At 40.3% G+C, this 22,392-nt stretch overlaps 1 protein-coding gene across 1 annotated transcript in view; it reads right to left on the bottom strand.

Annotated features, from left to right (window-relative positions):
- LOC144526036 (uncharacterized) overlaps positions 1 to 21,632 on the bottom strand; it is a 58,847-nt gene extending 37,215 nt beyond the window's left edge. Inside the window, exon 1 of the mRNA XM_078263180.1 lies at positions 21,373 to 21,632. Within this exon, the coding sequence (XP_078119306.1) occupies positions 21,373 to 21,463 (91 nt within the window). The 5' untranslated portion in view covers positions 21,464 to 21,632. The remainder of the gene's footprint in view (positions 1 to 21,372) is intronic.
- Between the last annotated feature and the right edge of the window lie 760 nt (positions 21,633 to 22,392).

Genomic DNA, 22,392 nt, shown 5'->3' with positions numbered 1-22,392 from the left:
TAGCTGTTCTCCTATGCTTTGGTTGTTATGAGTGACTGGATTCAAATTCTAGTTAAATGTCCTTATATTGTTTCTTAAGCTTTAAAAATGCTGCATTAGGCTATCTCTTGTTGGGATCACATTCAGGCAAGTATTATCTTCACAGTTAAACTGGGTGTAACTTTAGTCTTTTTCTGAGACATAAACGCGTAAAACACCAGAGATGTCTGGCCACATAGCTGGAGAGTGATTTTTCCTGTTGGGTTTTGAGAGATTTCAAACACTGCGTGTTGAAAGAGTTTGAAATTTACTGGAAAAGAAGTGTGGTTTTCAGAGTGGTCTTAAAACACCCACCACAAGCCTTGAGGAGGAGTGAGGAGGGGGACGTTCACTTTTTCCCCTCCTCTCAGCTAATTCACTGCAGGTTGCACACTTTTCCACAGACGCCGTAAAAGCCCGGTTTAACCGTGACAACGGTGAAAAGGCACGCTCCCTTTCCGACGGTGACTGCTTGATCTGGATTTTCCACCAGTCAGCGAAGCTGGCAGACGGTTTCCTCTTGTGGTTTAAAACATGGAGCGCTTCAACATGACTCATGTGTCTACCCGTGCCAAGCATTTAGCGCACTTCAGCAGACATCAGCCAGATAACAAAGAATCCCAAAATAAAGTCATTGCCAGGGCCGGCCTGTGGTATAGGCAGTATAGGCAACGGTAGGGGCGTCATCAGGCCAAATAAGTACTGAAAAGTTAAAGATAATTAAAAAAAAACGTTGAAGAATGTCGTGAAAAAAGTGAAAAAAGCAACAAAAACGTCAAACAAGCGTGAAAAACTTAAAAAACATTAATATCTTGCCTACGGCACCAAATTGGTTAGGCTCTGGTCATGGCACACATCCATAAGAAGAGAAAGAACCTGGGAAACCTACTATCACATTTGATGTAGCTGGCAAATGTGAGGGGACGAGATAGTTTATGGATTTTCCTTGGCTAATACGGAGAAAAAAAAACTCATAACACGCAGTGTTGGGGGAGAATCTTTTGCAGCCACAAGCGGATGGGCTAGAAAATGACCTTATGGAAATGATGAGTCATATAAAGCTGGAACTCTCGTTTCCTTGAGAGAAAAAAAGAAAGAAAAAGAAAACAAAGTTGAGTGGGTCCAAGTGCAGCCCCCAAACTGAGAGAGATACAGATACAGAGAGATAGTGCCCACTGCATGGTTTATGAAATCAGACCATGTCGCACGTTTGTTTCCATTCTTGTTGCCGAACAAGTTCTTCATTGCAGTGAGAGTAACCGACATGGTTAATACCGTTAGAGTACAGCCTGATTCCTGGTCCAGATGCAGATGAGTTACAGCTGCTGAGGGGTGGCTCTGCAGCAGCTGCACTGCTCTAAAACCCCTGGTGTCATGCCCAAACATAAATCTTTCCTCTGTGAAGGACCTTTAGTTCAACCCGTGATTGGTCCACTGATAAAGCTGTCCAGAGAAGCAGCCGTTCCACAAAAAAAACATCAGCCAAGGCCTTCTTTTGCCACATTAGCCCAAAAGCCTGAGTTGTAATGTTAAAAACATGTCAACAGTGTTTTGTTTCAAAGTGACTCAAGGTCCTGTGATTTCACCTCACCCTATCTCCTTTATAATAACTGGCACAAGGATTTGAAAATGTAAAAAATAAATGAAGAAGCATCCTGTCGGTTTAATATTCTGAAGCACTGAGGATTGGCTGTGTGTCACGCACACACATACACAGCTGGAAATCTGAAACAACGCTCTAGTTTGAACATGCTCGCTCTCCTCCTTGGCTTCCACAAACAAAGCTCAGTATATTGAGGGAGGGGTTGGAAGCTCAGGCCAGGAAAGTTGAAATTAGCTTGCTGATTACATGTCTAGGCTTTTCCATCAACAGGCCCAATCTCCAATAGGTCTTCTTTTATAGAGGCAACCACAGCTACGAGCTTTTCCTATTTCATGTTCAGGCCTGGGAGGGTTGCGGTCCTGCTAAATTACAAATCCCCCTCCTCGCTTCTTTATCTATTAAACTGACTCATCACTTTCTGTTGCCTTGGATTTGATTCATCTCATTCTTAATGCTGCATATATTAGAGCAAAACTGGTAGTCTCAAACTCTCAAACTTTTTCACATCAAGGGCTCCAAAACTGGCACAAATTAGACCACAGACCCTCATTGGATGAGATTTTGTCCCAGGGTCCCCCCCATCTGATTGGATTTTTACTTTTAGATGTTTAATTACACAAAGTGAATGAAACCCATGACCAAAATAGTCATACATTCTGTCACTGTTACTAATGGATGGAATTTAGGTGAAAATAAATGATTCCCCTTTTTGTTGCGGACCCCCTGGAAACCCCTCAAGAACACCTGGGGGTCCCTGGACCCCACTTTGGGAACCACTGACATACAACATAAGCTTTTCTGAGTTCAATTAAATTAGCTGTAGAGGGGGAACATTAAAAAAAAAAGTGGATTATGCATGTGGCCACATATTCTCAAGCATCCGTCACTGCCAGTGTCATAAAATATTGTGACCGAGATCCTTAGTCCTTACAGTTGTACCAATCAAACGGGTTCTGTGTCTCCATGCCATATGGGAAATGTGATTTACAGCATGTTTGTGTACTCATTATGAACTAACTTTTCTGTGCGACAGTTGGCATGCCCTAAAGTGAGTCATTTGCTTTAATTAGAGAATTAGAAAACCTGAGCTGTTGAAAATGGAAATGCAAGCACCTACACAGTAAATGTTCCTCAAACACGCACAAAGAAAGGTTGGACCCTCCTTGGGCCGAGGTCAGACTCAAAGTTCAAAACTGGTGCAATCTTTTTCTGGTCTGGCATTAAATGTACTCAGAATAAACTTTTTATGTGAAATCCTGTCTACTGCAGCAAAGAAGACGAGGTCCACAGAACACAGCATGTCTTGTATTCATGTGGTCAGGTTACTCTGTGACCATTTATGTTTGCTTTCTGCTTTTCTGCATCACATATGTTGCATGTGACATGTGAAAGGCAGTGTTGTTTAGTAAATATCATATACTCAGCATTACAATAGCCTGCTCTTAAAAATAATGTGTTCAAATTGCAACCCAACCAACTAAACTGACAGTCTATAACTGTAGGTAAGGTTTTTGTTGCCTGTGTGTCAGTGTGGAGTTGCCTCTGAGTACAGAACAATGCAGCACAACATGACTGTTCAGCATCACACAAAGTCCTGGTAAACTGTCAAGCATATGATTTTCATATCTTCTCAAGCTAGATCCAGTGCACATTGATCAAACTAAATAACACACACTGACACACTTTACCACATGTGAACAATGTGCGAGATGTACCCAGTAGACACAAAATAGTGTATGTTTTTGCAATAATGTACATTATTATTATTGTGTGTGTGTGTGTGTGTGTGTGTGTGTGTGTGTGTGTGTGTGTGGGCTTGTTTTAACTATATTCATGGGGTCCAAAAACCGGGAGTCCAGTATACTTGTGGGGTCCCGACAGCTTTGTGGGGCCAAAATGCTGGACCCCACAAGTTTAAAGGTCTAGGGAATGCATTATGTCAGTGATGGGTCCCCACAAAGATAGTGCCACGCACTGTGTGTGTGTGTGTGTGTGTGTGTGTGTGTGTGTGTGTGTGTGTGCGTGTGCGTGTGCGTGTGTGCGTGTGCGTGTGCGTGTGTGTGTGTGTGTGTGTGGGCTTGGGGTCCGAAAACCGGAAGTCCAGTATACTTGTGGGGTCCCGACAGCTTTGTGGGGCCAAAATGCTGGACCCCACAAGTTTAAAGGGCTGTTTGAGGGTTAAGACTTGGTTTTAGGATTAGGGATAGAATTAGGTTATGGTTAGGGTGAGGGTAAGGGTCTAGGGAATGCATTATGTCAATGACGGGTCCCCACAAGGATAGTGCCACAAACCTGTGTGCGTGTGTGTGTCATCTTGAGAACTGTTTATCCGGTCTACTTCACACTTGGCTTCCTGGGTACACTATGAACTGTTTGAATTTGGAGCAGTTTGGACAGCGTTCGATATTGGATATTAATAAACTGAATAAAAATTAAAATTACCGCACGATAAAGGTTAAGGGGAAAAAATCTCTGGCAAAACGCTAGCTTCACTTCTTCCATGTCTACCCTTCACAAGAAAATCCCAGCTCAAATTCACTCAGAGCATTTCGCTAAGAGGAAACTCACTAAAAAGGCAATTTTGCTGACACTAGATAATAAACAAAAGACATACAATATATTGTATTAAGTTGCTGTGAGCTGTAAATTAACCACTTCAAAGTATAGACAGAAGATAACGTTATCTTGTAGCCTGACCGGGCAAAGAGAGCTCTCTTCCTTTGTTTCACTCAGACTAGGTTGTGTAAGTGTGCTAACTTATGACACTAATAACATTACTGCCGGCAAAATACTTCTGCTAATTAAATCCATACTTTAACGTTATTAAATCCATACTTTAACGTTATTAAATCCATGCTTTAGTGTACATAATCGGTGCAAACAAAATATATTGTAGAGCACATACAATCAGCTAATCTCCATGGATACATCTGTAAAGTTTCAATAAACTTTCTAATACTGTATCAATTAACAGTATTACATTTAGTCCGTCCATATACAAGCAGGTATGTAGCAAAGGAAAATGGGTGACGTCAAACATTCCAGTTTAGTAGAGCAGAGCGTTAACATATACAAGGGGTCAGAGCTCCCTGGTGTTTAACATCAACTGAGCCCATAGCCAGATGTGAAAGAATAAACTGTGGATTCTGTACGCAAAGGAACTCAGAGACAAGTTGTTTCCTGCACAATATTCACAATATGCAAGATGCTGACTGAAACACAGCGAAATAAAATGAAGGCTATGTAGTTAAAAAAATATAAAAAAATGGCAGTGAAGTATATATGGAGATGTGACTAGAGACAATATGGCTATATACTGTAGGAGTATCTAGAGTGAAATGGCACAAGTATTATTGTTGCTGTGGGTGTCTTCTCATCTGTAGTTTTTTATCTTTCTTCCACGAAGAGTTCCATAAAATTATGACTTGTGAATTTATACACAACCAACGTTGAAAAAAAAAAATTGGCTGATTATCAAAAATGCACATCCTGTGAGCGTTGACATTATAATGCTTACATCATTTTAATGCCAGAAAAGCTCCCACCCTAACTGTAATCGTATTGGTGTCAGTCAGTGTGGTGTGATCTGTTAAACAGTCACTTCAGCCAAATCACAAAAGTCTTTTCTCACGTACCCCTTGTGGTATCTAGCCATGTAGATCAATTCAATTCAACTCAATAAGGTTTAAGATCTCTGTCTTTGAAAAACTGCCGCCACCACAATAAAAGGGAGGTGAATTTACATTTGGCTTGTATTCAAAGCAGACACAAAAGATGGAAATACACAGTGTAGTTACCCTTGATAATCCACAGACCTCACTATCGCCATTTTTCATTTGAGCTACTTTCCATCAAAGAAATAGTCCCTATGAAAACTGATGACAGCATATTCTGTAGATTATCCTGACAAATCTTGGTGGAAATTATTTTTTGATGCTGGTGGCAGAAATCTCAGAGATTGACTTCTCATAACCTCAGCATGAATTCTGAAATGATGTACATAGCTAGATAAATGTTTTGTTTTTTTTGTGATTTGGGTTGACCAACAGTAACAACGCTGTCTGTAACACACATCACATCCCATCTGTTTTCTGCCTTTCCAAGTGCAGACCGAAGCGCTGGCAGGAAATGTCTCTTTCTCTCTTTGCATTTCACTTTGAATATGTGAGGATTGGAACATAGTCACAGGCGGTTGCATTAAAACATCTTGTTAACCATTCCCCTAGTGCAGTCTTGTGGCTTTTCTGCTGTCTCAGTCACTCATCGGACAACACAGTAGGCCTACAACGTATTGTCACAACTTAAAGGGTAAGACTTCATTTTTAACCATTTCTAACAATCTAAATGCTGACTTGCAAAAGCCAAATAATGGAATACACATGTCCAAGCATTATCATTCTTCAGGTCAGGAAGGTTTTCAAAGTTGTTTCGTGAGGCTGGCGAGGAGCAACCCCAAAGGCAAAAGATTTATTGCCTCCACATTTTGTCTGACCTCATTGCTACAGCAGTTAGGGATGCTGCATCCACTCCTCAAACCAAATGGCTGCCGAAGGCTCCATTAAATCCCCTCTTTTTCTTTTGCATTAGCCTGTGTTTTCTCATATCCCTATCAAGCTCTCCAATCTCACTTTATTTCTCCTTATGCCTATCAAAGCACACAGTTTTTTGGACTTTTCCTCCACACTCCTCTTTTTTTCCCTTTGGTGCTCTGTTCTTTTCCATTTAGTTATTTTAAAAGCTCAGAGAAATGATGCAACTGCTTGGCCACGACACCAGCATATACTATATCATATGTGCAGGCCCTCAGGCAAAGGATGGTCTCCCTAAATATTTACAGTTTTAACTGCACTGCATAGTGTGAGGACACATATGTGAGGAGTTTTAGCTGGTGCACTTACTTATGTCCAAAAAAATGTATAAAATGCAAAATTTTATTGGATTATTGGATTGTATGAGTTCGACAATCGACTAGTGTGGACTTGACCGGAAAACAGGAAATAAACAGAGGTATGTGCACTGGTTGGATTAACACAACTTTTATGCCTTTCTGTCACATCTACTGCAGTCAGATTCGCTGTGTTCCCTCGGAAGGAATCACTGCACATGGATAGGCACTTGTAATGACATTTCGAGCATGTTTAGAGGCTTAAAACAAGTTTAAAACTTGCCCTGTTTAAGCCTGTTGGGTGCTAACGTTAGCAGGGGGATAACACAGTGTAGGCAGCACTGATTGTTTTCGTTTTTTTTTGCTACTGACAGCACTCCAAATTTCCAAACAAAAGAGCTACTTGTTGAAATTGACCGGAATTCTCCTTTAAACAGCCTCAAAAAAAGACATTAATCATATTTTAAAGGTCCCATGTTAGGGACCGTTCGGTATTTATGGAATGGACCACCGGAGGAAAATAGGGGAGGGTCATGTCTTTTTATTCTTTGTTGATGGGAGGGTGAGCCAATTTTTTTTAGTCTAGGGAGGAGGGTCACCCAACTTTTGTATTTATGAGAACAGCAACATTTCAAAGTGGCTTGTTTGGTGCGTAATTATCCATGTAGCTCCATGCAGCTCTCTCAGTCTTGGCCCCTATTGCTAGCAGATGGATCGCTCCCTGTTTAGTCAGCCAGACAATTTGAGCTGTAGCTTTAGAGACCAAACTGAATAAATCCCGCTCGCACATATAAACACAAAACTGCTTTGCTAGCTCCATCGTGTTGTAATTAAGACATCTGCTGAAAAAATAATTGTATTCATTAGCATAATTGCCGTACTGTTTAGTTCAAAAACATCCAAAACACCGTACGAAAACATAACGGGCCAGATGCCAGCTTAAGTCCAGAGTCACATATGTCACGGCTGTAAAAAAAACAATGGTTCTCTGTATATCTTTGCCAAGCGCAAACTAGTACAGAATGTATCAATAAATTGTTGGGGAGGGTCATCCCATTTTTCCATATCATATTGGAGGGTCATCCAAAATGTATTGCTGGTGAGGGTTAGGGTCTATTTTGATTAAAGATCCCAAAACTCCTCCAGTGGCCCCTGAAATAAATAACGAAGAGTCCCTTATGCTCATTTTCAGGTTCATACTTGTATTTGGGGTTTTGACTCAAACAGAACGTCTGTGACAGCACTTTAGCAGGACTTTCTACCTATATATAATATAGTTGTAACATCACAACCGTACAGATGTCGTGATAGCTCGTTTTAAAGGCACAGTTTCTGAATACAGGCTGTGTGCATTTCTCTGTAGGTTGAGCATTTTGATTCTTTCTCAGTATTTATATAGCACCTCAACCTGTTTTATGATCAAAATAGACTTTTTAAAATATGGGACCTTTTAAGGTACACACACACACCCCTCAATGTAAACCAAAAGTCCATTGAATCATGTCCTTTACGTTCTCTCATTAAAAAAATATAATCAAAAGTATATTTCAATACTTACTATTTCCATGAATGTTTTACTTAAAACTTTTTTAAGTTGAATGGGTTTCAATGTATAAATAGAAGTAGAAAGGGGAGTGAATACAGGACTTTATGCAGAAAATTTCATCATGTTCAATACAAACACACTGCTGGAAGATGCTTGTTGGAAACGGTATGCGACATGATTGTATTTACAGTAATGCAATTGTACAAATGGGTTGCAGTCCTGAAACTTGAACACAAAGCCAATGTTATGGAGAGGCTTTTAGAAGCACCGCATGAATCTGTATAGAAAATAGTGTCTGGGCAGATGTTTACGCCAAAGATTCCTCAAAACATTTTGAGATAAGCTTGATTTGGAGTTAGCCCAGTATCATCTCTGAAATGGAAACCATGGCTTAATTCCAGGTCAGTTACATCAATTGTTGGCTTTTCAGGCACTTCACAGAGACATCTATTATTACTTTGCTTTGATAATGAGCATCTGTTATTATTCTAATAGCAACTGTGAGTGTAAGCAAAACATAGAGGGATAACAGCTTGGGCAGTTTCCAGTGATTGCCTCTCCACAGGTACAAACCACCTGGGCCTATCATTAGCTGTAGAAGACTTATCCTTATTTAAAGAGAAACTAGGCGGGGGCTCTACTGGCCAGTAGCCAGTGTTAGCTGTGGTTAATACTGGCCTGATAACTGAGTCAGAGAGGGAGGGGGTCGACACTCTGAGGCCCCTAACTGTGGTGACTTCACTCTGGCTGAAGCCCCGGGGGACACAGAATTTATCACTTTCTCTTTATTGCTCAATGGAGCCCTTGAAGTTTACAGCAGCCTGCATTTTCGTAAATGCTGGAGGCAGACAGAGACAGAGCGAGGCGATGAGGTCAGAAGGGCACTGGTATGATGCATTTTAGTGTAGTGAGGTCACTGAACCCAGGCAAAAGGACTGACCACATGGGTGTCTTCTGAAAAGGTTTCATCTGTGAAACTTACTGGAGCCCGATCGGTCGTGCAGATACAATATTAGCTTTCACAGATATTTAGGTACAGGTGTATATGTTGACAGATTATTAACAATAAGATGCAGTATAGAGATGCCAAAGATATGTTTGAGGTAGTTTAGAAACAATCAGTACGTTTACATGCACACATATATTCCACTGTTATTCCCAATATGACAATATTCCAAAGTTGGATATTCCGAATAAGGCCTTTTTCCGAATATAGCATTTTCCGATTAAGACACGTGGGATATTCCGGTATTATTTGGGTTTTAGAGGCATTCTTTGGTATGTATACCGCGTATTCGGAATATGCGTCTCAATCTGTGTTTTTACCGCAGTTTACGGCCTCTTGCCTGTTTACGGCTTATGGTCAGCTCTGTGCGTTGCTATGGTTGCTGTAACCAAACCAACCAGCCAACAGTTTGCAGGGCTGCAGACTGATAAGAAAGAGAAATACAGTAACTTTTAAACATTATCAGAGACTTTTATCAACAGGTTTTTGGATATTCGCACACATCGCTATGCCGACCTTTTCAAGAAGCTGGTTGAAGGAAAGAAAGAGGGACGCTGTGTTCACATTGTCCGTCCAACAAGTCCGCCACCGCTGAGAAGAGAGAAAAGTCCTGTTTTGCACGGCTGCATGTAAACGGGAATATTAGTGGAATACTTACTTTCATTAGACATGTAAACAGCTTAGTCAGAATATCGTCTTTTTTGGAATTAGGGAAAAAAACTGAATATTATGTGCATGTAACCGTAGTCATTGTCAATGAATATGAGTTGGTGGATTCAGTGTTAAAGCTGTGCCAGGCGGTGTTAATAGAATATAATGATAACCCTAGGCAATGATGTCCAACATTTCAAATATAACATCAATGATGTTAAAAAATAAAAAATATACTTAAACTTTCCTTTATCTGTTAAAGAAGTATTTAAAAAAATCTCTGTATGCAGCACTAATGGACTTCTGGTTACTAACAGAGCCAGTCTACAATCACATTAGCATTAGCTGCTGTGGAGCAAGTTATATAATCTGCGCCTTCAATGTATCAATTTAAAGCTTCTTGTTCTTGTCTAGCATACGTCTTTGTTACTTTTGAGATGAGAAATCAAATGATAAAATGCCATACTAGCTAATACAATTTCATGTTTTGTATGTTCACACACACACACACACACACACACACACACACACACACACACACACACACACACACAGTGTCCTGTTTGTCTCTAATAAGAGAAGTATGAGAGAACTATTCCCTCCCATGTCCAAACTGCATCGACCAATGACACACTACTTTACTAACATATTGAGAGTGTTCCTGCAATGTAATGAGTGCCAAGCACAGGCTTATATCTGGGCAGATCTGCTGCAGTTTGTTTGCTGAAACTCCTCCCTTCTATCAGTAACAGTTGCATACTTTATTCAGCATGTCATCAGCAGCTGGGTGAGCCTGAGAAATGTCTTCCCAAAAAAGGCAGACTCCAACCAGAAAGAGAGGCTGTTTGTTGTCTTCAATTCTAAAGAGCCAACAAATTTCCAGCTGACCTAATTAGATTAGTTTTTTACATTTTGAGCACAGACAGATGTTGGACACATTGTACACTTCCTATACTTTTGTCCATAACATCCTTAAATAAGTGAACTTATTATTTAAATTGTTCATAGGGGAAGGCAGGCATTTGCACTCAAACATGGCAAACAATAATCTTTAAAAAAAACAACAACTGTGTTTTAATCTTGTGTTTGTCTTATCTTCTGACCATGAATCACAATGGTCATTAACAACAACTAGAGCCGAAACATGTGCTTTTACAGAGGAAATTCCAGTTTGACATGACTTCCTGTGCTGGAGTTGGACCAGAGTATTGTGATGTACAGGGGGTAGAGAATCAGACTACAGACAAGTATTAGCCCTTAATGACATGTACCAAACAATCCTCTGGGCTTCCCTCATTGTTGCTTCTTCCACACCCTTTCACATTCTCACTTTTGTTTTTCTCTCCCTTTTCTGCCCTGTTACAGATTCTAGCTCGTATCCTCTTCCCCTGCCTTGACTCCTCTCTGTCCTCTTCCTCCTCTTTTCTCTGTCAGCCCTCTGTTCTTTCCACTCTGATCTGCGGCTGTGCTTTTCTTCCCATTTAATCCCGTTCAATCCCCCTGCTTCTTATAGATATGGAATTATGACGATATTAAGTTTCCTCCTTCCCGGTTTTATCCCATGTTTAAAGCTAAACCCCTAAATACCAGGCCACATCAGTGAAAGGCTTAGAACCAAGAGAGGGCATGCAATTAAAAAAGAAATCAAGAGTCAAAGCCTATACTTAGAGCTCTTATTAAGCCCAGGTAAACACAGACTGACATGATGCACAACACAGTTCTAGCTGTGTAAACCTGAGGTATTTGTTAGTGTGGAACTGATGGCTGAATAAGTGAAGCATTACAGAAAATGTCTATACAACAGGAAACTGGAAACTGTTTCTTTCCAAAAACTCATGTGGCTTTGCTTTAATCTTCAAGTATATTTACAAATGCAAAGTGCTAGTATATGACACGTATGGATATCATTTTCAAGCTAACAGACTGTAAATGACAATGCCAGCGTTTGGATTTGTTGTTCTTTTGGTTCAAATGTTCCTAACTTTTCCTCAATGTACTGTAAACAATAAAAAGCTGGAGCAATAGGGACGCTTAATGTGTGAAGCCTACTAGCTGACAATTTACAAACTAAATTACCATATTTAAAGTTAGCTTTGCCACTTTAACTCATTTTCAAAAACTCAGTGTCTTCGAGCCACTTCTCCGCAGGAGCATTTTACTCATTTGGTGAAATCATCTTAAATGGTAGCCATGAGTCACCGTCGGCTACAAGCAGACATTTCCACATCTCAATGGTCTAGCTCTGTGTGAACAGTGTTTGTTCGGGAACACTGACTGGACATTGCGGCCAGTGGGTAAGGGGCAGTACAGACACACATTGTGTTAAAAGAATGCTCCCTTCTCTCCTGAATAACTTACTTCTTTACTGGACATGTCACAACTGAAAAGATGCATCTTTTGAGCAGGGGTGGAGCAGGAGGGTGGCTACTGAGGCTCCAACCCCGAATGTTTTCTCAAAAGCCCAGAATCTTTCAGATTTAAAAAAAAAAACACATCCTCTTACCTAAACGACATTATAGGTCAGTTTACAAAGACTCCTAAAAACGACGTATATAACCGTTTTATTTACCGCTGCACGGTGGCGGTTCAATCATGTTACCGTAGCATAACGGTTTAAACATGTAGTAAATGTTGTGAGAGGCAACAAGAAAAAGTTGAGGCAACAAAAAAACTAAGTTAGGGTTAGTAAAACAGGGATTGGGGTTAGGGTTACTGGGGTAGGGGTTAGGGTTAGAAAACTGTAAACGTAAAACTACTAAAACGTAAAACTACTAAAATGAGGATGTATGGTGACACTATGAGCTGCTTGTTTAATCGACCCATATGGTCGTTTTCTGGGTGAGGACAGGTTGTTTTTAAAATACCTTCAACTGTTCTATGCTACTACTATTATTACTACTAGATAGAAATATAATATAATTGAGTGAATGTTCTTTTGGGGATTTTTGATTTACAATTAGAGCAGCCCAGATTATTATTGGATGGATTCAAATATAGCAGATTTATCAGCTAAACATTGATTGTGTGATCTCTACTGCAGCATAGTAGAACAAAAACAGGTGTCAAGATTAGTAATGCAGTTTACGTCATATTCCTACCCTACCTGTGTCATGTAATTTAAAAATAGAAACATTGTTGCCTGTTTTAAGGTGGCAGGAGTGAAAATGAGTCTTCCTCAACATTTGCTGTGTTCTGGTATCAGAATGATGATGACAGTAGGAAAACAATTAGATACAAAATAGGATGTAGGCTCTACAGGATGATTCTTTTCCTTGGCAACTATCATGTTTTTTTTGTTTTTTTTCGAATTATGTTTGGATTTTTAGGCATACGACTATCTCACATGCTTTAAAAAAAGGTGAATATAGCTGCTCCCCTGGGGAGCATGCCCCTGGACCTCCCTAGGTTTGGGCTGAGCCCCTAATGTTTACAACTTCTGGCTTCGCCCCTGCTTTTGAGTCGGTTACATGAATCTGAACAAGCAATGCAATGATCCAATGAAAAAGAAAAGCTGTCTTTTTAGCACTGCTGATTGTCTTTGTGCTTCAGAGAGCTCATTGTGTTCCGGGCTAACACATGCGTCTGCTCTGCACACACTATGAGTTTAATAGTAGATGGCATTTTAAGAAACATCATCCCCTCTGCTGAGTTCTGGCAGTGCTGCATAGTAAAGATTCCAGCTAACTAAACCTAATGTTTTTTCCTTCTGAGCATGAGCCTCTTGGAGATTATGTTTGTAATATGGAAGATTTGCATGCGCATGCATTATAATGATTAATTCTGCCAGGGATCATCTCTGTTTTGAGACTGTATTCCATTGATCTGGTAGAGAAATAGAGCACAAGACACGTCTTGACAGTGAACAGGGGATTCCCAAAATATGTGGTCCAACTCAGACAAGGCATCCATCATACATCAAGTAAAAATAAGTCCACTGTTTTATATAGTTCTGAGAAATACAGCATGCCAGAGCTCGCTGATAATGATGCAATGCCTTTAGCTTTAATCCCTAACAGTACAGTGGTTCTCAACTAGAAATGAATCGTGTAAGACAACGTACAATTTAATATTATTACTTTTCACAGACTGCAGTAATGTAATTCCCCCTTCTTCAGCTCCACTACAAGAAAGCTACCTGGATACGAAAATGACCTTGAGGCATTTCACAGTCGAGCCAATCAGCTGTCCAACAAGTTGTTAAGCGCCTAAACATAACTGAGGCCACATTACTAACCCTTGTCACCCATGCAGCTCCACTGGTCCACCCGCTGTGGTTGTAATATACACAACCTCGCTACAACTTAGAATTTAGGTTGGACCATAACCTGCAATTATGGCTGACTGTCACCATGTTGTGGCATTTAAACAAGTAGTGCTTGAGAATCTGACGGACAATATTAACACTTTTTTAAGAATTTATGAGGAGAAGGTTGCATCTAAAGAAATATGGGCATTACTTGCTATTAAAATGCCATCAAGTTCAAAACAAAGTATGCTACTACTATATATTAAGGTCTGTCTAAAGGTTAACAGTAACACGGGGAAATGTGTGCATGTGTCAATCATTGCTTGTATTACTGACAATGGCACTCGCCTTTGCTCAACTGGAAAATTCACTCAGCAGCAACTTTAATCTGATTCTGCTGAATCACTACCTGGCCCCACACGCAGAGAGAGAGGGGTTCCCAGATGGGACCTAACATCTCTTGAAATTGGAAGATTTAAAGCAATTACAGCAGCCTTTGAAATAGTGACCAGGGGACAGACAGAAGACATGTTCAGAGGGAGGGCTATATTACATGAAGACCTGCCATCCTGCAGAGGATGAGCTCCAAGGGGCAAAAGTCCTCCTGATCTTCTAGAAAAACTACAACCAGCTGTATCAACACTCGCTGTACGGGCAAAGTGCGCTGTGCACCAGAAACAGCAAGCTTTCTCAAAGGCATTAACATGACGGTTCTATTTGTTTTCCTGGCATGTGTGGATGGACAATATTACTTTTTAATTGTTAAGAGGGATAATGTGTGCCTAAATTAGATGACAAATAACAATCATCTATCATCTTTCTATCAACAATACTTTCATGAACAATTAAAGAGGAACTCCACCAATTTAGTATTGCACCATAAAGTCGGGGGACCCACAAGAGTGAGATTAAAAAAAGACTTGAAATATTGAAATAGCAGTGGCTGAGATATCCTTTTAGTCCATAGAATGGGTCAAGCTACAAAAATGCTAAATACTGCATTTCCCATGATGCAACACAGTAGCATCTTTCTTCAGACCCTACTTGCCTCATACAGTATATGCCCACTTCTTTCAAACCTCACACCTCCAGGTTGTTATACAGACTTTTCATTAAAAATAAAATAAACTCTGAAGCCCAAGCTGAGATAACCCTGATGACATCATCATACATTTGTGAAGTGTGCCTTTTAAAGGTCTCATATTGTAAAAAGTGAGATTTCCATCAGTTTTCTTTTATTATAAAGCAGGTAGAGATGCTACATAAATACTGTGAAAGTATCAAAATGCTCAATCCACAGAGAAATGCACACAGCCTGTATTAATTAAACTGTGTCTTTAAACAAGCCATCAGGACTTCAATACGGTTGTGATGTCACAACTCTAGTATACAGTACATAGGTAGAAAGTGGTGTTACAGTGCTGTTACAGTCATTCCCCAACTGCAATGACGGTGCAGAGAGCGCAGATACCTACAAAAGCGTTTACCAATCAGAGCAGACTGGGCTTTTTCGGGAGGGGGGCTTAAAGTGTTTTAGACAGAGGGTGAATACAGGTATATTCAGACAGATAGTATAAGAAAAATAATGGGTTTTTTTAAACATTAAAGCATGTAAATATGTTCTAGTAGAAACCCAAAAATACAAGTATGAACCTGAAAATGAGCATAACATGGGACCTTTAATTTGAACCTTTTTTCTACATTGATGGAATACACTATACACTGTGAACAGCACAAATATCAACCTGGAAATTGTTTTATTTATTCAATTACCACACATCACATGTAAATGTAGTGGCCAAGCTCTTTCCATATGACTAGTATGAGCGGCAGTTCCGCCACATTCTTAATTAGAATGAAATTACAACAATTATAGCACTTGGGAATCCCAGCCTGTTCTATGTTTACGTTCTGTCCTGTCATCCTCCCACATGGACAGACAGAGAGGATGACAGGGCATATTGGTAACTAAGTGCCAATCAAGGGCCAGGAAGCCTGTCAGAGGCAGCTGTAATTGCATGTCTTTTAAACAAATAGTTACTTTAACTTGAACCTGCGGAGGTGTTCAGTGTAACGATACAGAAGAAACTTGTTTGAGAAACTGCCACTACTTTTCACGTCTATCCAAGCTCAACACTATTGACAGGTTATGTCTTACATCAACCGGTTAACATCCTCCCCTTCCAACTGTATCTAAAGGCTAAGATGTTTTTTGTTTTTTTTATATATATTTTCCAAATACTGCCAAAATAACTATTTTAACATCTGGAAGTCATCCCCCCACCCCAGGCCTCCATTTTCTGACTGCAATAATTTGGTTTATAAGTAGTTCCCATGGAGCAGTCCTCACAGGGACAATCTGCATTGAAAATCTATCAGCTCCATCATCTGTGCCACCGTGACATCCCAGGATCACCGCTACAGGCGCTACATATCAGACGACTGTTAAAACTTTGACTTCCTCCAACGTGTAACTCAAGACAATGTACAATCTGGTGAGCGCGACCCCCTTAACTGTGGTAGAAAAGAGGCGTGTGATCAAGTCATAGCTCAGAAATGCAGCATGTGTTTCTAATCAAGGCCGTCTGTGGACCTGGTTGGATTCACATGTTTGGACGTTTCAGCTTTGGTAGAAAACAGCCCATTTGTTGCGATGTCAGTGATGTGGCAACAACAACTGGAACCAATTTGGATAATAGAATGACCTCATGCAGGTTTTGTCGATTTCGAATACCAGATTTTTGCTTTCTGCGCATGCATTTCTCTAAGAGAGCGGGGGAAAAAATGTTTTGAGTTGATTTGCGTTTTTTGGCTGTGATGAATATCAATAACCTGGTGATGATGGGACAGATGTTACAAACCGAAGTAATTCACTGGTTTCACAAAGACTGAGTGTTTAGGCTCTTTGATGTAAGGCCCTAAGTGGCATCTTTGAAGATGTTTTACAGCTATGTCAGCGTGTGGGAAGAGCAATGTTCAACACACACACATTTCTATCTCAGGCTAAAACTTTGCGCACAGACTCCTGCTTTCTGTCATTAGAGTCAGTGATCTATTGCTGTTTCCTTTTCCATGATTACATCCCTAAACCTTACTCCAAATATGATTGGAACACGTCTGCTTCTTCCACTACAGGCTGTAGGTTCTGAATGAGGGATGTACCATAATATATTTCATCCTGGTAATCTATACTGGCGTCACCATTTCCAATTTTCAATTTTGAGCTTAAAGTCTGCTACTTGAGCTCATTTGCCAACTTGTGTTCTTTTGCAAAAGTTCCGCACATGTGCAGCCAGCCATATGACTTTCATTTTGAGCTGTATAACTGTAAACTAAAAGAAACAGTAACATTTGTTTCAAACATGTTTTCAAATCTTCAAAGAACCATATTTGATTTTGTAAATTCCACCAAAAGTATGGTTCCTCAGATGCCTTTAAAATAGCGTCCATGTCCTCAACATAGACCTTTGCGGACTTCTTTTTATTCTTCAGAAGAGACTTTAAAACTCGTTCTGATTGTTTACTGAGAAAATGAGACTGCTTGCATCAACATTCAACCACACTCAATTTGAAGTTTCATCTTTGCATATTAAAGTCCAAATTACATGGAGTGACATTGGTAATTGTAGCCATGTGCATTTGCAAGATTCCAGTGCCGCTCAAAGTTTTTTAGGCAGTTTGAGTCAGCCCTGTCTCAATAACAATTCCCCTTACAACTAAATTGCATTCACAATTACGTTTTAAGGGAAACAACGGATTACATTTGTCCTTGACGTATCACGTATACGTTTTCTAATCAAAGTCTGAGATAGTCCGCGTAGGAAGGAGGTTAGGGTGGATGGATGGATGGGTCAAACTAAAACGGGACTTTCAACCACTGTTCGTGTTGCGTGAAACCACAAGTCAGTTTTGACTTGTTTACGTGACTTAGCCTTTACGTCGCGTACGTATGTAGCATACTTAACTTACATACGTAACTTAAATTAGGTAACCAACAACTTTTTCAACCTACAATATTAAACCTAAATATTGTTTTCTAAACTTGATCAAATAGTTTGGTCGCCTAAACCTAACCAAGTACATTTGTTTCAACAACGTTAACCATGTGTTTAAAATGTTCGTTGGAAATTATCTTCCCTTGTATAGGAGACAGGGTTGGGTGAGTGCTTTAGGTTTAACCATTGTGTTGTCCTTCTGGGTCAAAATTGAAAATGAACACTTTAAAAAAAATTTTTTTGTCTCTTTTCGATGTATAACTCAATATTTTTGTAGCATTTTTTTCTGCGATCTTTTTCCACTACCACCAGTGTACACTAACAACAATTTATTACCACTATTTTTACACCATTTATTTGGGAATTTATGGTCAATAAAGCTCATTTAGCCTATATGAAATTGTATATAATTTTTGAGTTAAAAAAGCAGAAGGTATGATTTATTTTGACCAATATTTAAGATCAGATGATGTTTATGGATAATGACAGACTGTCAAAGTTAAGTCAGAATGATGCTATAAAATGAGTAAAACGCCTAAAAGTCAATACAATTAGTGAACTGTGATCCTTAATTTGACTTGTGAAGAGCGTTTTGAGGAACCATCCGTGTTACTTTTGGGCAATTAGGTTGAAAGAAACCATTTCTGCTATAGAAACTTTGAAAACAGGTCAAATTTGACGCAAAGACAACATGAGGGTTAACATAGTCTTGCATTGTACAGGCCTATCTCCATACCGCTGTGTCAGTGCTGGAGTGGTCTGGCTACTATTCTGGGATGGAGCAAAAAACAAACGCTCTGGCTTGTTTGTATTTCTTTAAACCAATCACAACCGCTGTGGGCGGCGCTAAGCTCAGATAGCGGAAATAGCGAGAAAGGAGGGACATGTCAGGCTTTATCCCAGCAATGTACATTCGTTTAGCCAGACCAGTTCTGTTCTCACAGACCCTTATTGGTGGTTATATTTTCTATTCAACCTAAGCATACTAGCCAAACAAATAGTTAAAAATGTGGATTGTAAAACTTGTGTGGAACAAGCCATGAAAGCCCCCTCTCACACACACACACACACACACACACACACACACACACACACACACACACAAACACACACACATGCACATTGTCTGGTGAACCACATTTTCCCTTAGTCTACAAAAACCAAACATTTCCACTGTTTTTATTTGGTCAAAATGAAATCTCCTCACCCACCACTGTACCATGGAAAGAAGCCTGCAACAGCACTGTGCTGTTTCACATGGACAAATATGGACAGGGACAGGATGGAGAATCTGATTAGAACTTTAAAACTACATAACACAATCATACATTAAAAATACAACAAGAACATGTTTCCTAGGTCAGAACAGCAGAAAGCTATAGAGCTTGGGACAGTTGTATATTCCTTCACCGTCCGGTAAAGTTTCCTTTTAAAAGCTTGATTAATGTCCATATATAATTCAGTGAGAATGCCCTATTTGTCAAATGCCAGCATTAGTATTAGAGCTTAATAACTTCTTTAAGCCTAAACGTTTAAGTTAAAGTGCACACGAACAGTGTGAGACAAGTTTTGGGGCCTAAAGCCTACTACACACAGAGCCGATAATCGGCCGTTGGACAGTCTGGTGGGGTCAGTGACTCGAGTCTGTTCGGTGTGTTCCGTGCCGTCTTCCGTCCGAGGGGCCGTCGGCCGCCATTTTGGCACTGCCGGCAGTCGGACTTAAATGGCCCATCTGATTGGTAGAGTGTTAACCCGGAAACGGGGAGCGAAATGAGACGAAAATCTTTTAAACTGACCTTTGTTGATCTGAAATGAAGACAGATTCAGCAACTGCATGGCCTATTTCTCGCTTAAAATGTTTTCAGAAACACGTTTCGGTGAACTATTTCAGTACAATATGAGATCTTATTCTGAACAAGCCGCCATGACAGTCTGTCTTTGAATTTCTGGAGAAACCAGACCCACGTGACGCGTTCGTCCAATCAGCTGTCGGTTTTCATTTTTGGGGGTGATGATACAGATTAGCGCCGCCTGCTGTTATGGAGACGTATTATGTCTTGTCGCTTTGGTGTGTTCCGAGGCACTTCTTTGACCAACTCGGGGAGACTGATCAGTCCAACTGCCTTTTCTGCAGAGGGTCAGCCGTCTGGTCGGTGTCTCTGGGCCTTAACCTGCATTGACTACAGGGTGGCGCTCTATCTGGTGCCCCACTACCGCACGACTGTCTCAGCATTACGTGAAACCGATCCTAAAGAGTTAAGCCAACTCATTTTACATAATGATATAATGAAAGAAATGGTTAAAGTATCTAGAGGGAATGACAGCTTTTAAAAAAAATAAACAGTACTGTCTGTGCTGCACTGCTTAACTCCACACTCCATCAGGGGCCCATCAAATGAACTTTCCAGTGCTCAGTGTAGCCAATGACATCATACGTATAGAAACAACACAGTCCATGTGACGACACAAGACATCAAATGCTCCAGTTGGAAAAAGAAAAAAAAAGAGGGGGAAGCACGGTTGAAGTAAAACAAGAACACTCAGGTGTTCCAGGTCTTGGCGTTGCCAGCTAAAGACATCAGTAGTACGCTGAGTGAGAATCCAACAGCATCTCTCCTTCTCATGTCTCCTCACATCTGGCCTGAATTAACAGGCTGTGTTGCCTCAGAGGCGCGTGAGCTCTGGTGCTGAAATTCTTTTTGCAGATGTACAATGTAGTCCGAAGGGGGGGTGGGGTTGTGGTAACACTTTAATGAATGTTCCAAAGTGGTGGAGTAGTGCAGGAGTATTGCAGAAACCGCAAAAGGTGTTCATTTCCCCTCCTCTGCACATTTTCAGTGCCTGAGGGTGACATCACTTGCAATCACTGACAGATGTCCACAGGTCTGTTTCCTGACTTACATGGCTTGTTTGAATTGCAGATAATCCGCAGTAGAGCTACTCTCATCTCTTTTAAATCTTCTCTAAGCTAGTCTTCAATAACCACGTAAGGTTGTGTCATCCCTGCCACAGATCTAACTTAGCATGTTCCATGCAGTCACTACATTATCAGCTGCTATCCAATGAAAAAAAGGCAATTCCTAACAAGGCAATTGAGCAAATTAAGTTGTCATGTAAGAGGAGACTTCACTCTGGCACAAAAGAAATCCAACACAGGAAGTAGGAAATTAACAATCTGTCTCATTTGTCTTATCCAAAATGACTTCTCCCATAATTGAGTGCACACTTAAAGGAGTTTCTGTTGCCTAAAACCACTGGTGAAAAAAAGGAATTTGTGCAACTTAACCCAACTGCTTGTACAAGCCCAAACAAAAAGTCCATGCTAATGTTCCGTTAATTCAAAGGGCAACCATTAGAAACCTTCACACATTATACTCAACAGCAATTAGGTGTTAAAATAAACAGCAATGGGCTTCACTTACCACTGCTCCCGTCTTGACATGTAACAATCAAAACCTGAGCTACGGAGACTACCAGAAAAAAGAAAGTCCTTAAATGCACAGAGCTCATCATGTCTATAGAAAAGACATGAGCCGTCCTTGTGTGTAAAGCAAGATGAAAAGGCAACAAACAAAAAAAAAATGCTCAGGTTATCACTGCGCCACCATGAACACAAGAGTAGCTCTCCTTGTAAGCAGCAAGCAGACCCAGCCCAGACTGCGTGAGTGCTTTTTTGTGTAGTTACAGCTTTAAATGAGAAGAATGCTGGCCAACCTAATTTTCCTCCCCCTTTTGTCAGCCCTCTCCCATAGCCATCCTCTCACAGGCTTTTGTGGCTGTGGGAGAACTACACCCATGTTCACAAGTTCTCATACTTTCCAGTGTCTGTCTAGTTATCTCACAATGTACTAGTCTTTAACTCTGGTTCACAGTAAAAGATGCAAGGGAACAGATAAGGAAAAATAACTTTGGTTTGTTTGGAGGTGTCACTGATTTTTTTTTTTTTTGTCTTCAGAAGTGGTTGCTAAGCACGATCATAAAACTGCTGTTTTATTGCTGTCTCTGGGGCACCGAACAAGACACACAGTATTAGCTCAGAATCCCTTTTTTTACTGGGCAATTAAACATAAGAATAGAGTTTATAACTACCGTTTTCTGAGGAGAAATTGTAGTCCAGGAATTGTAGCATGTGTCGATTTGTTTGCTTATAAAACCAGTGGCGTCTCTTTAGTTGCGCTGTTCTTAGTCAAAAGTGCAGAAAGAGAGATAAAAAGCAAACTGAAACTGTGTGTGGGTGGCCACACATGTAGGTGGTCATGATAAGGAATCCAGAGTGTAAATTTAGAGAAAGGTCTGAGGTCAACACCTCTTGACATGTTTTAAATAACTAAGAGCAATATATATATATAATATTGTTGTGATGCATATTGTGTCAGTGTGAAATACCAATAAGGCTATGTCTAAAATTCTCAATCTGTACCCTAACTAAAGTACATATACCA

This window comes from Sander vitreus, chromosome 11 (assembly GCF_031162955.1).
Source record: "Sander vitreus isolate 19-12246 chromosome 11, sanVit1, whole genome shotgun sequence".
Lineage (NCBI taxonomy): Eukaryota > Metazoa > Chordata > Actinopteri > Perciformes > Percidae > Sander > Sander vitreus.
The sequence above is the reverse complement of the archived record's forward strand: the minus strand, read 5'-3'. Positions and strand labels throughout refer to the sequence as shown.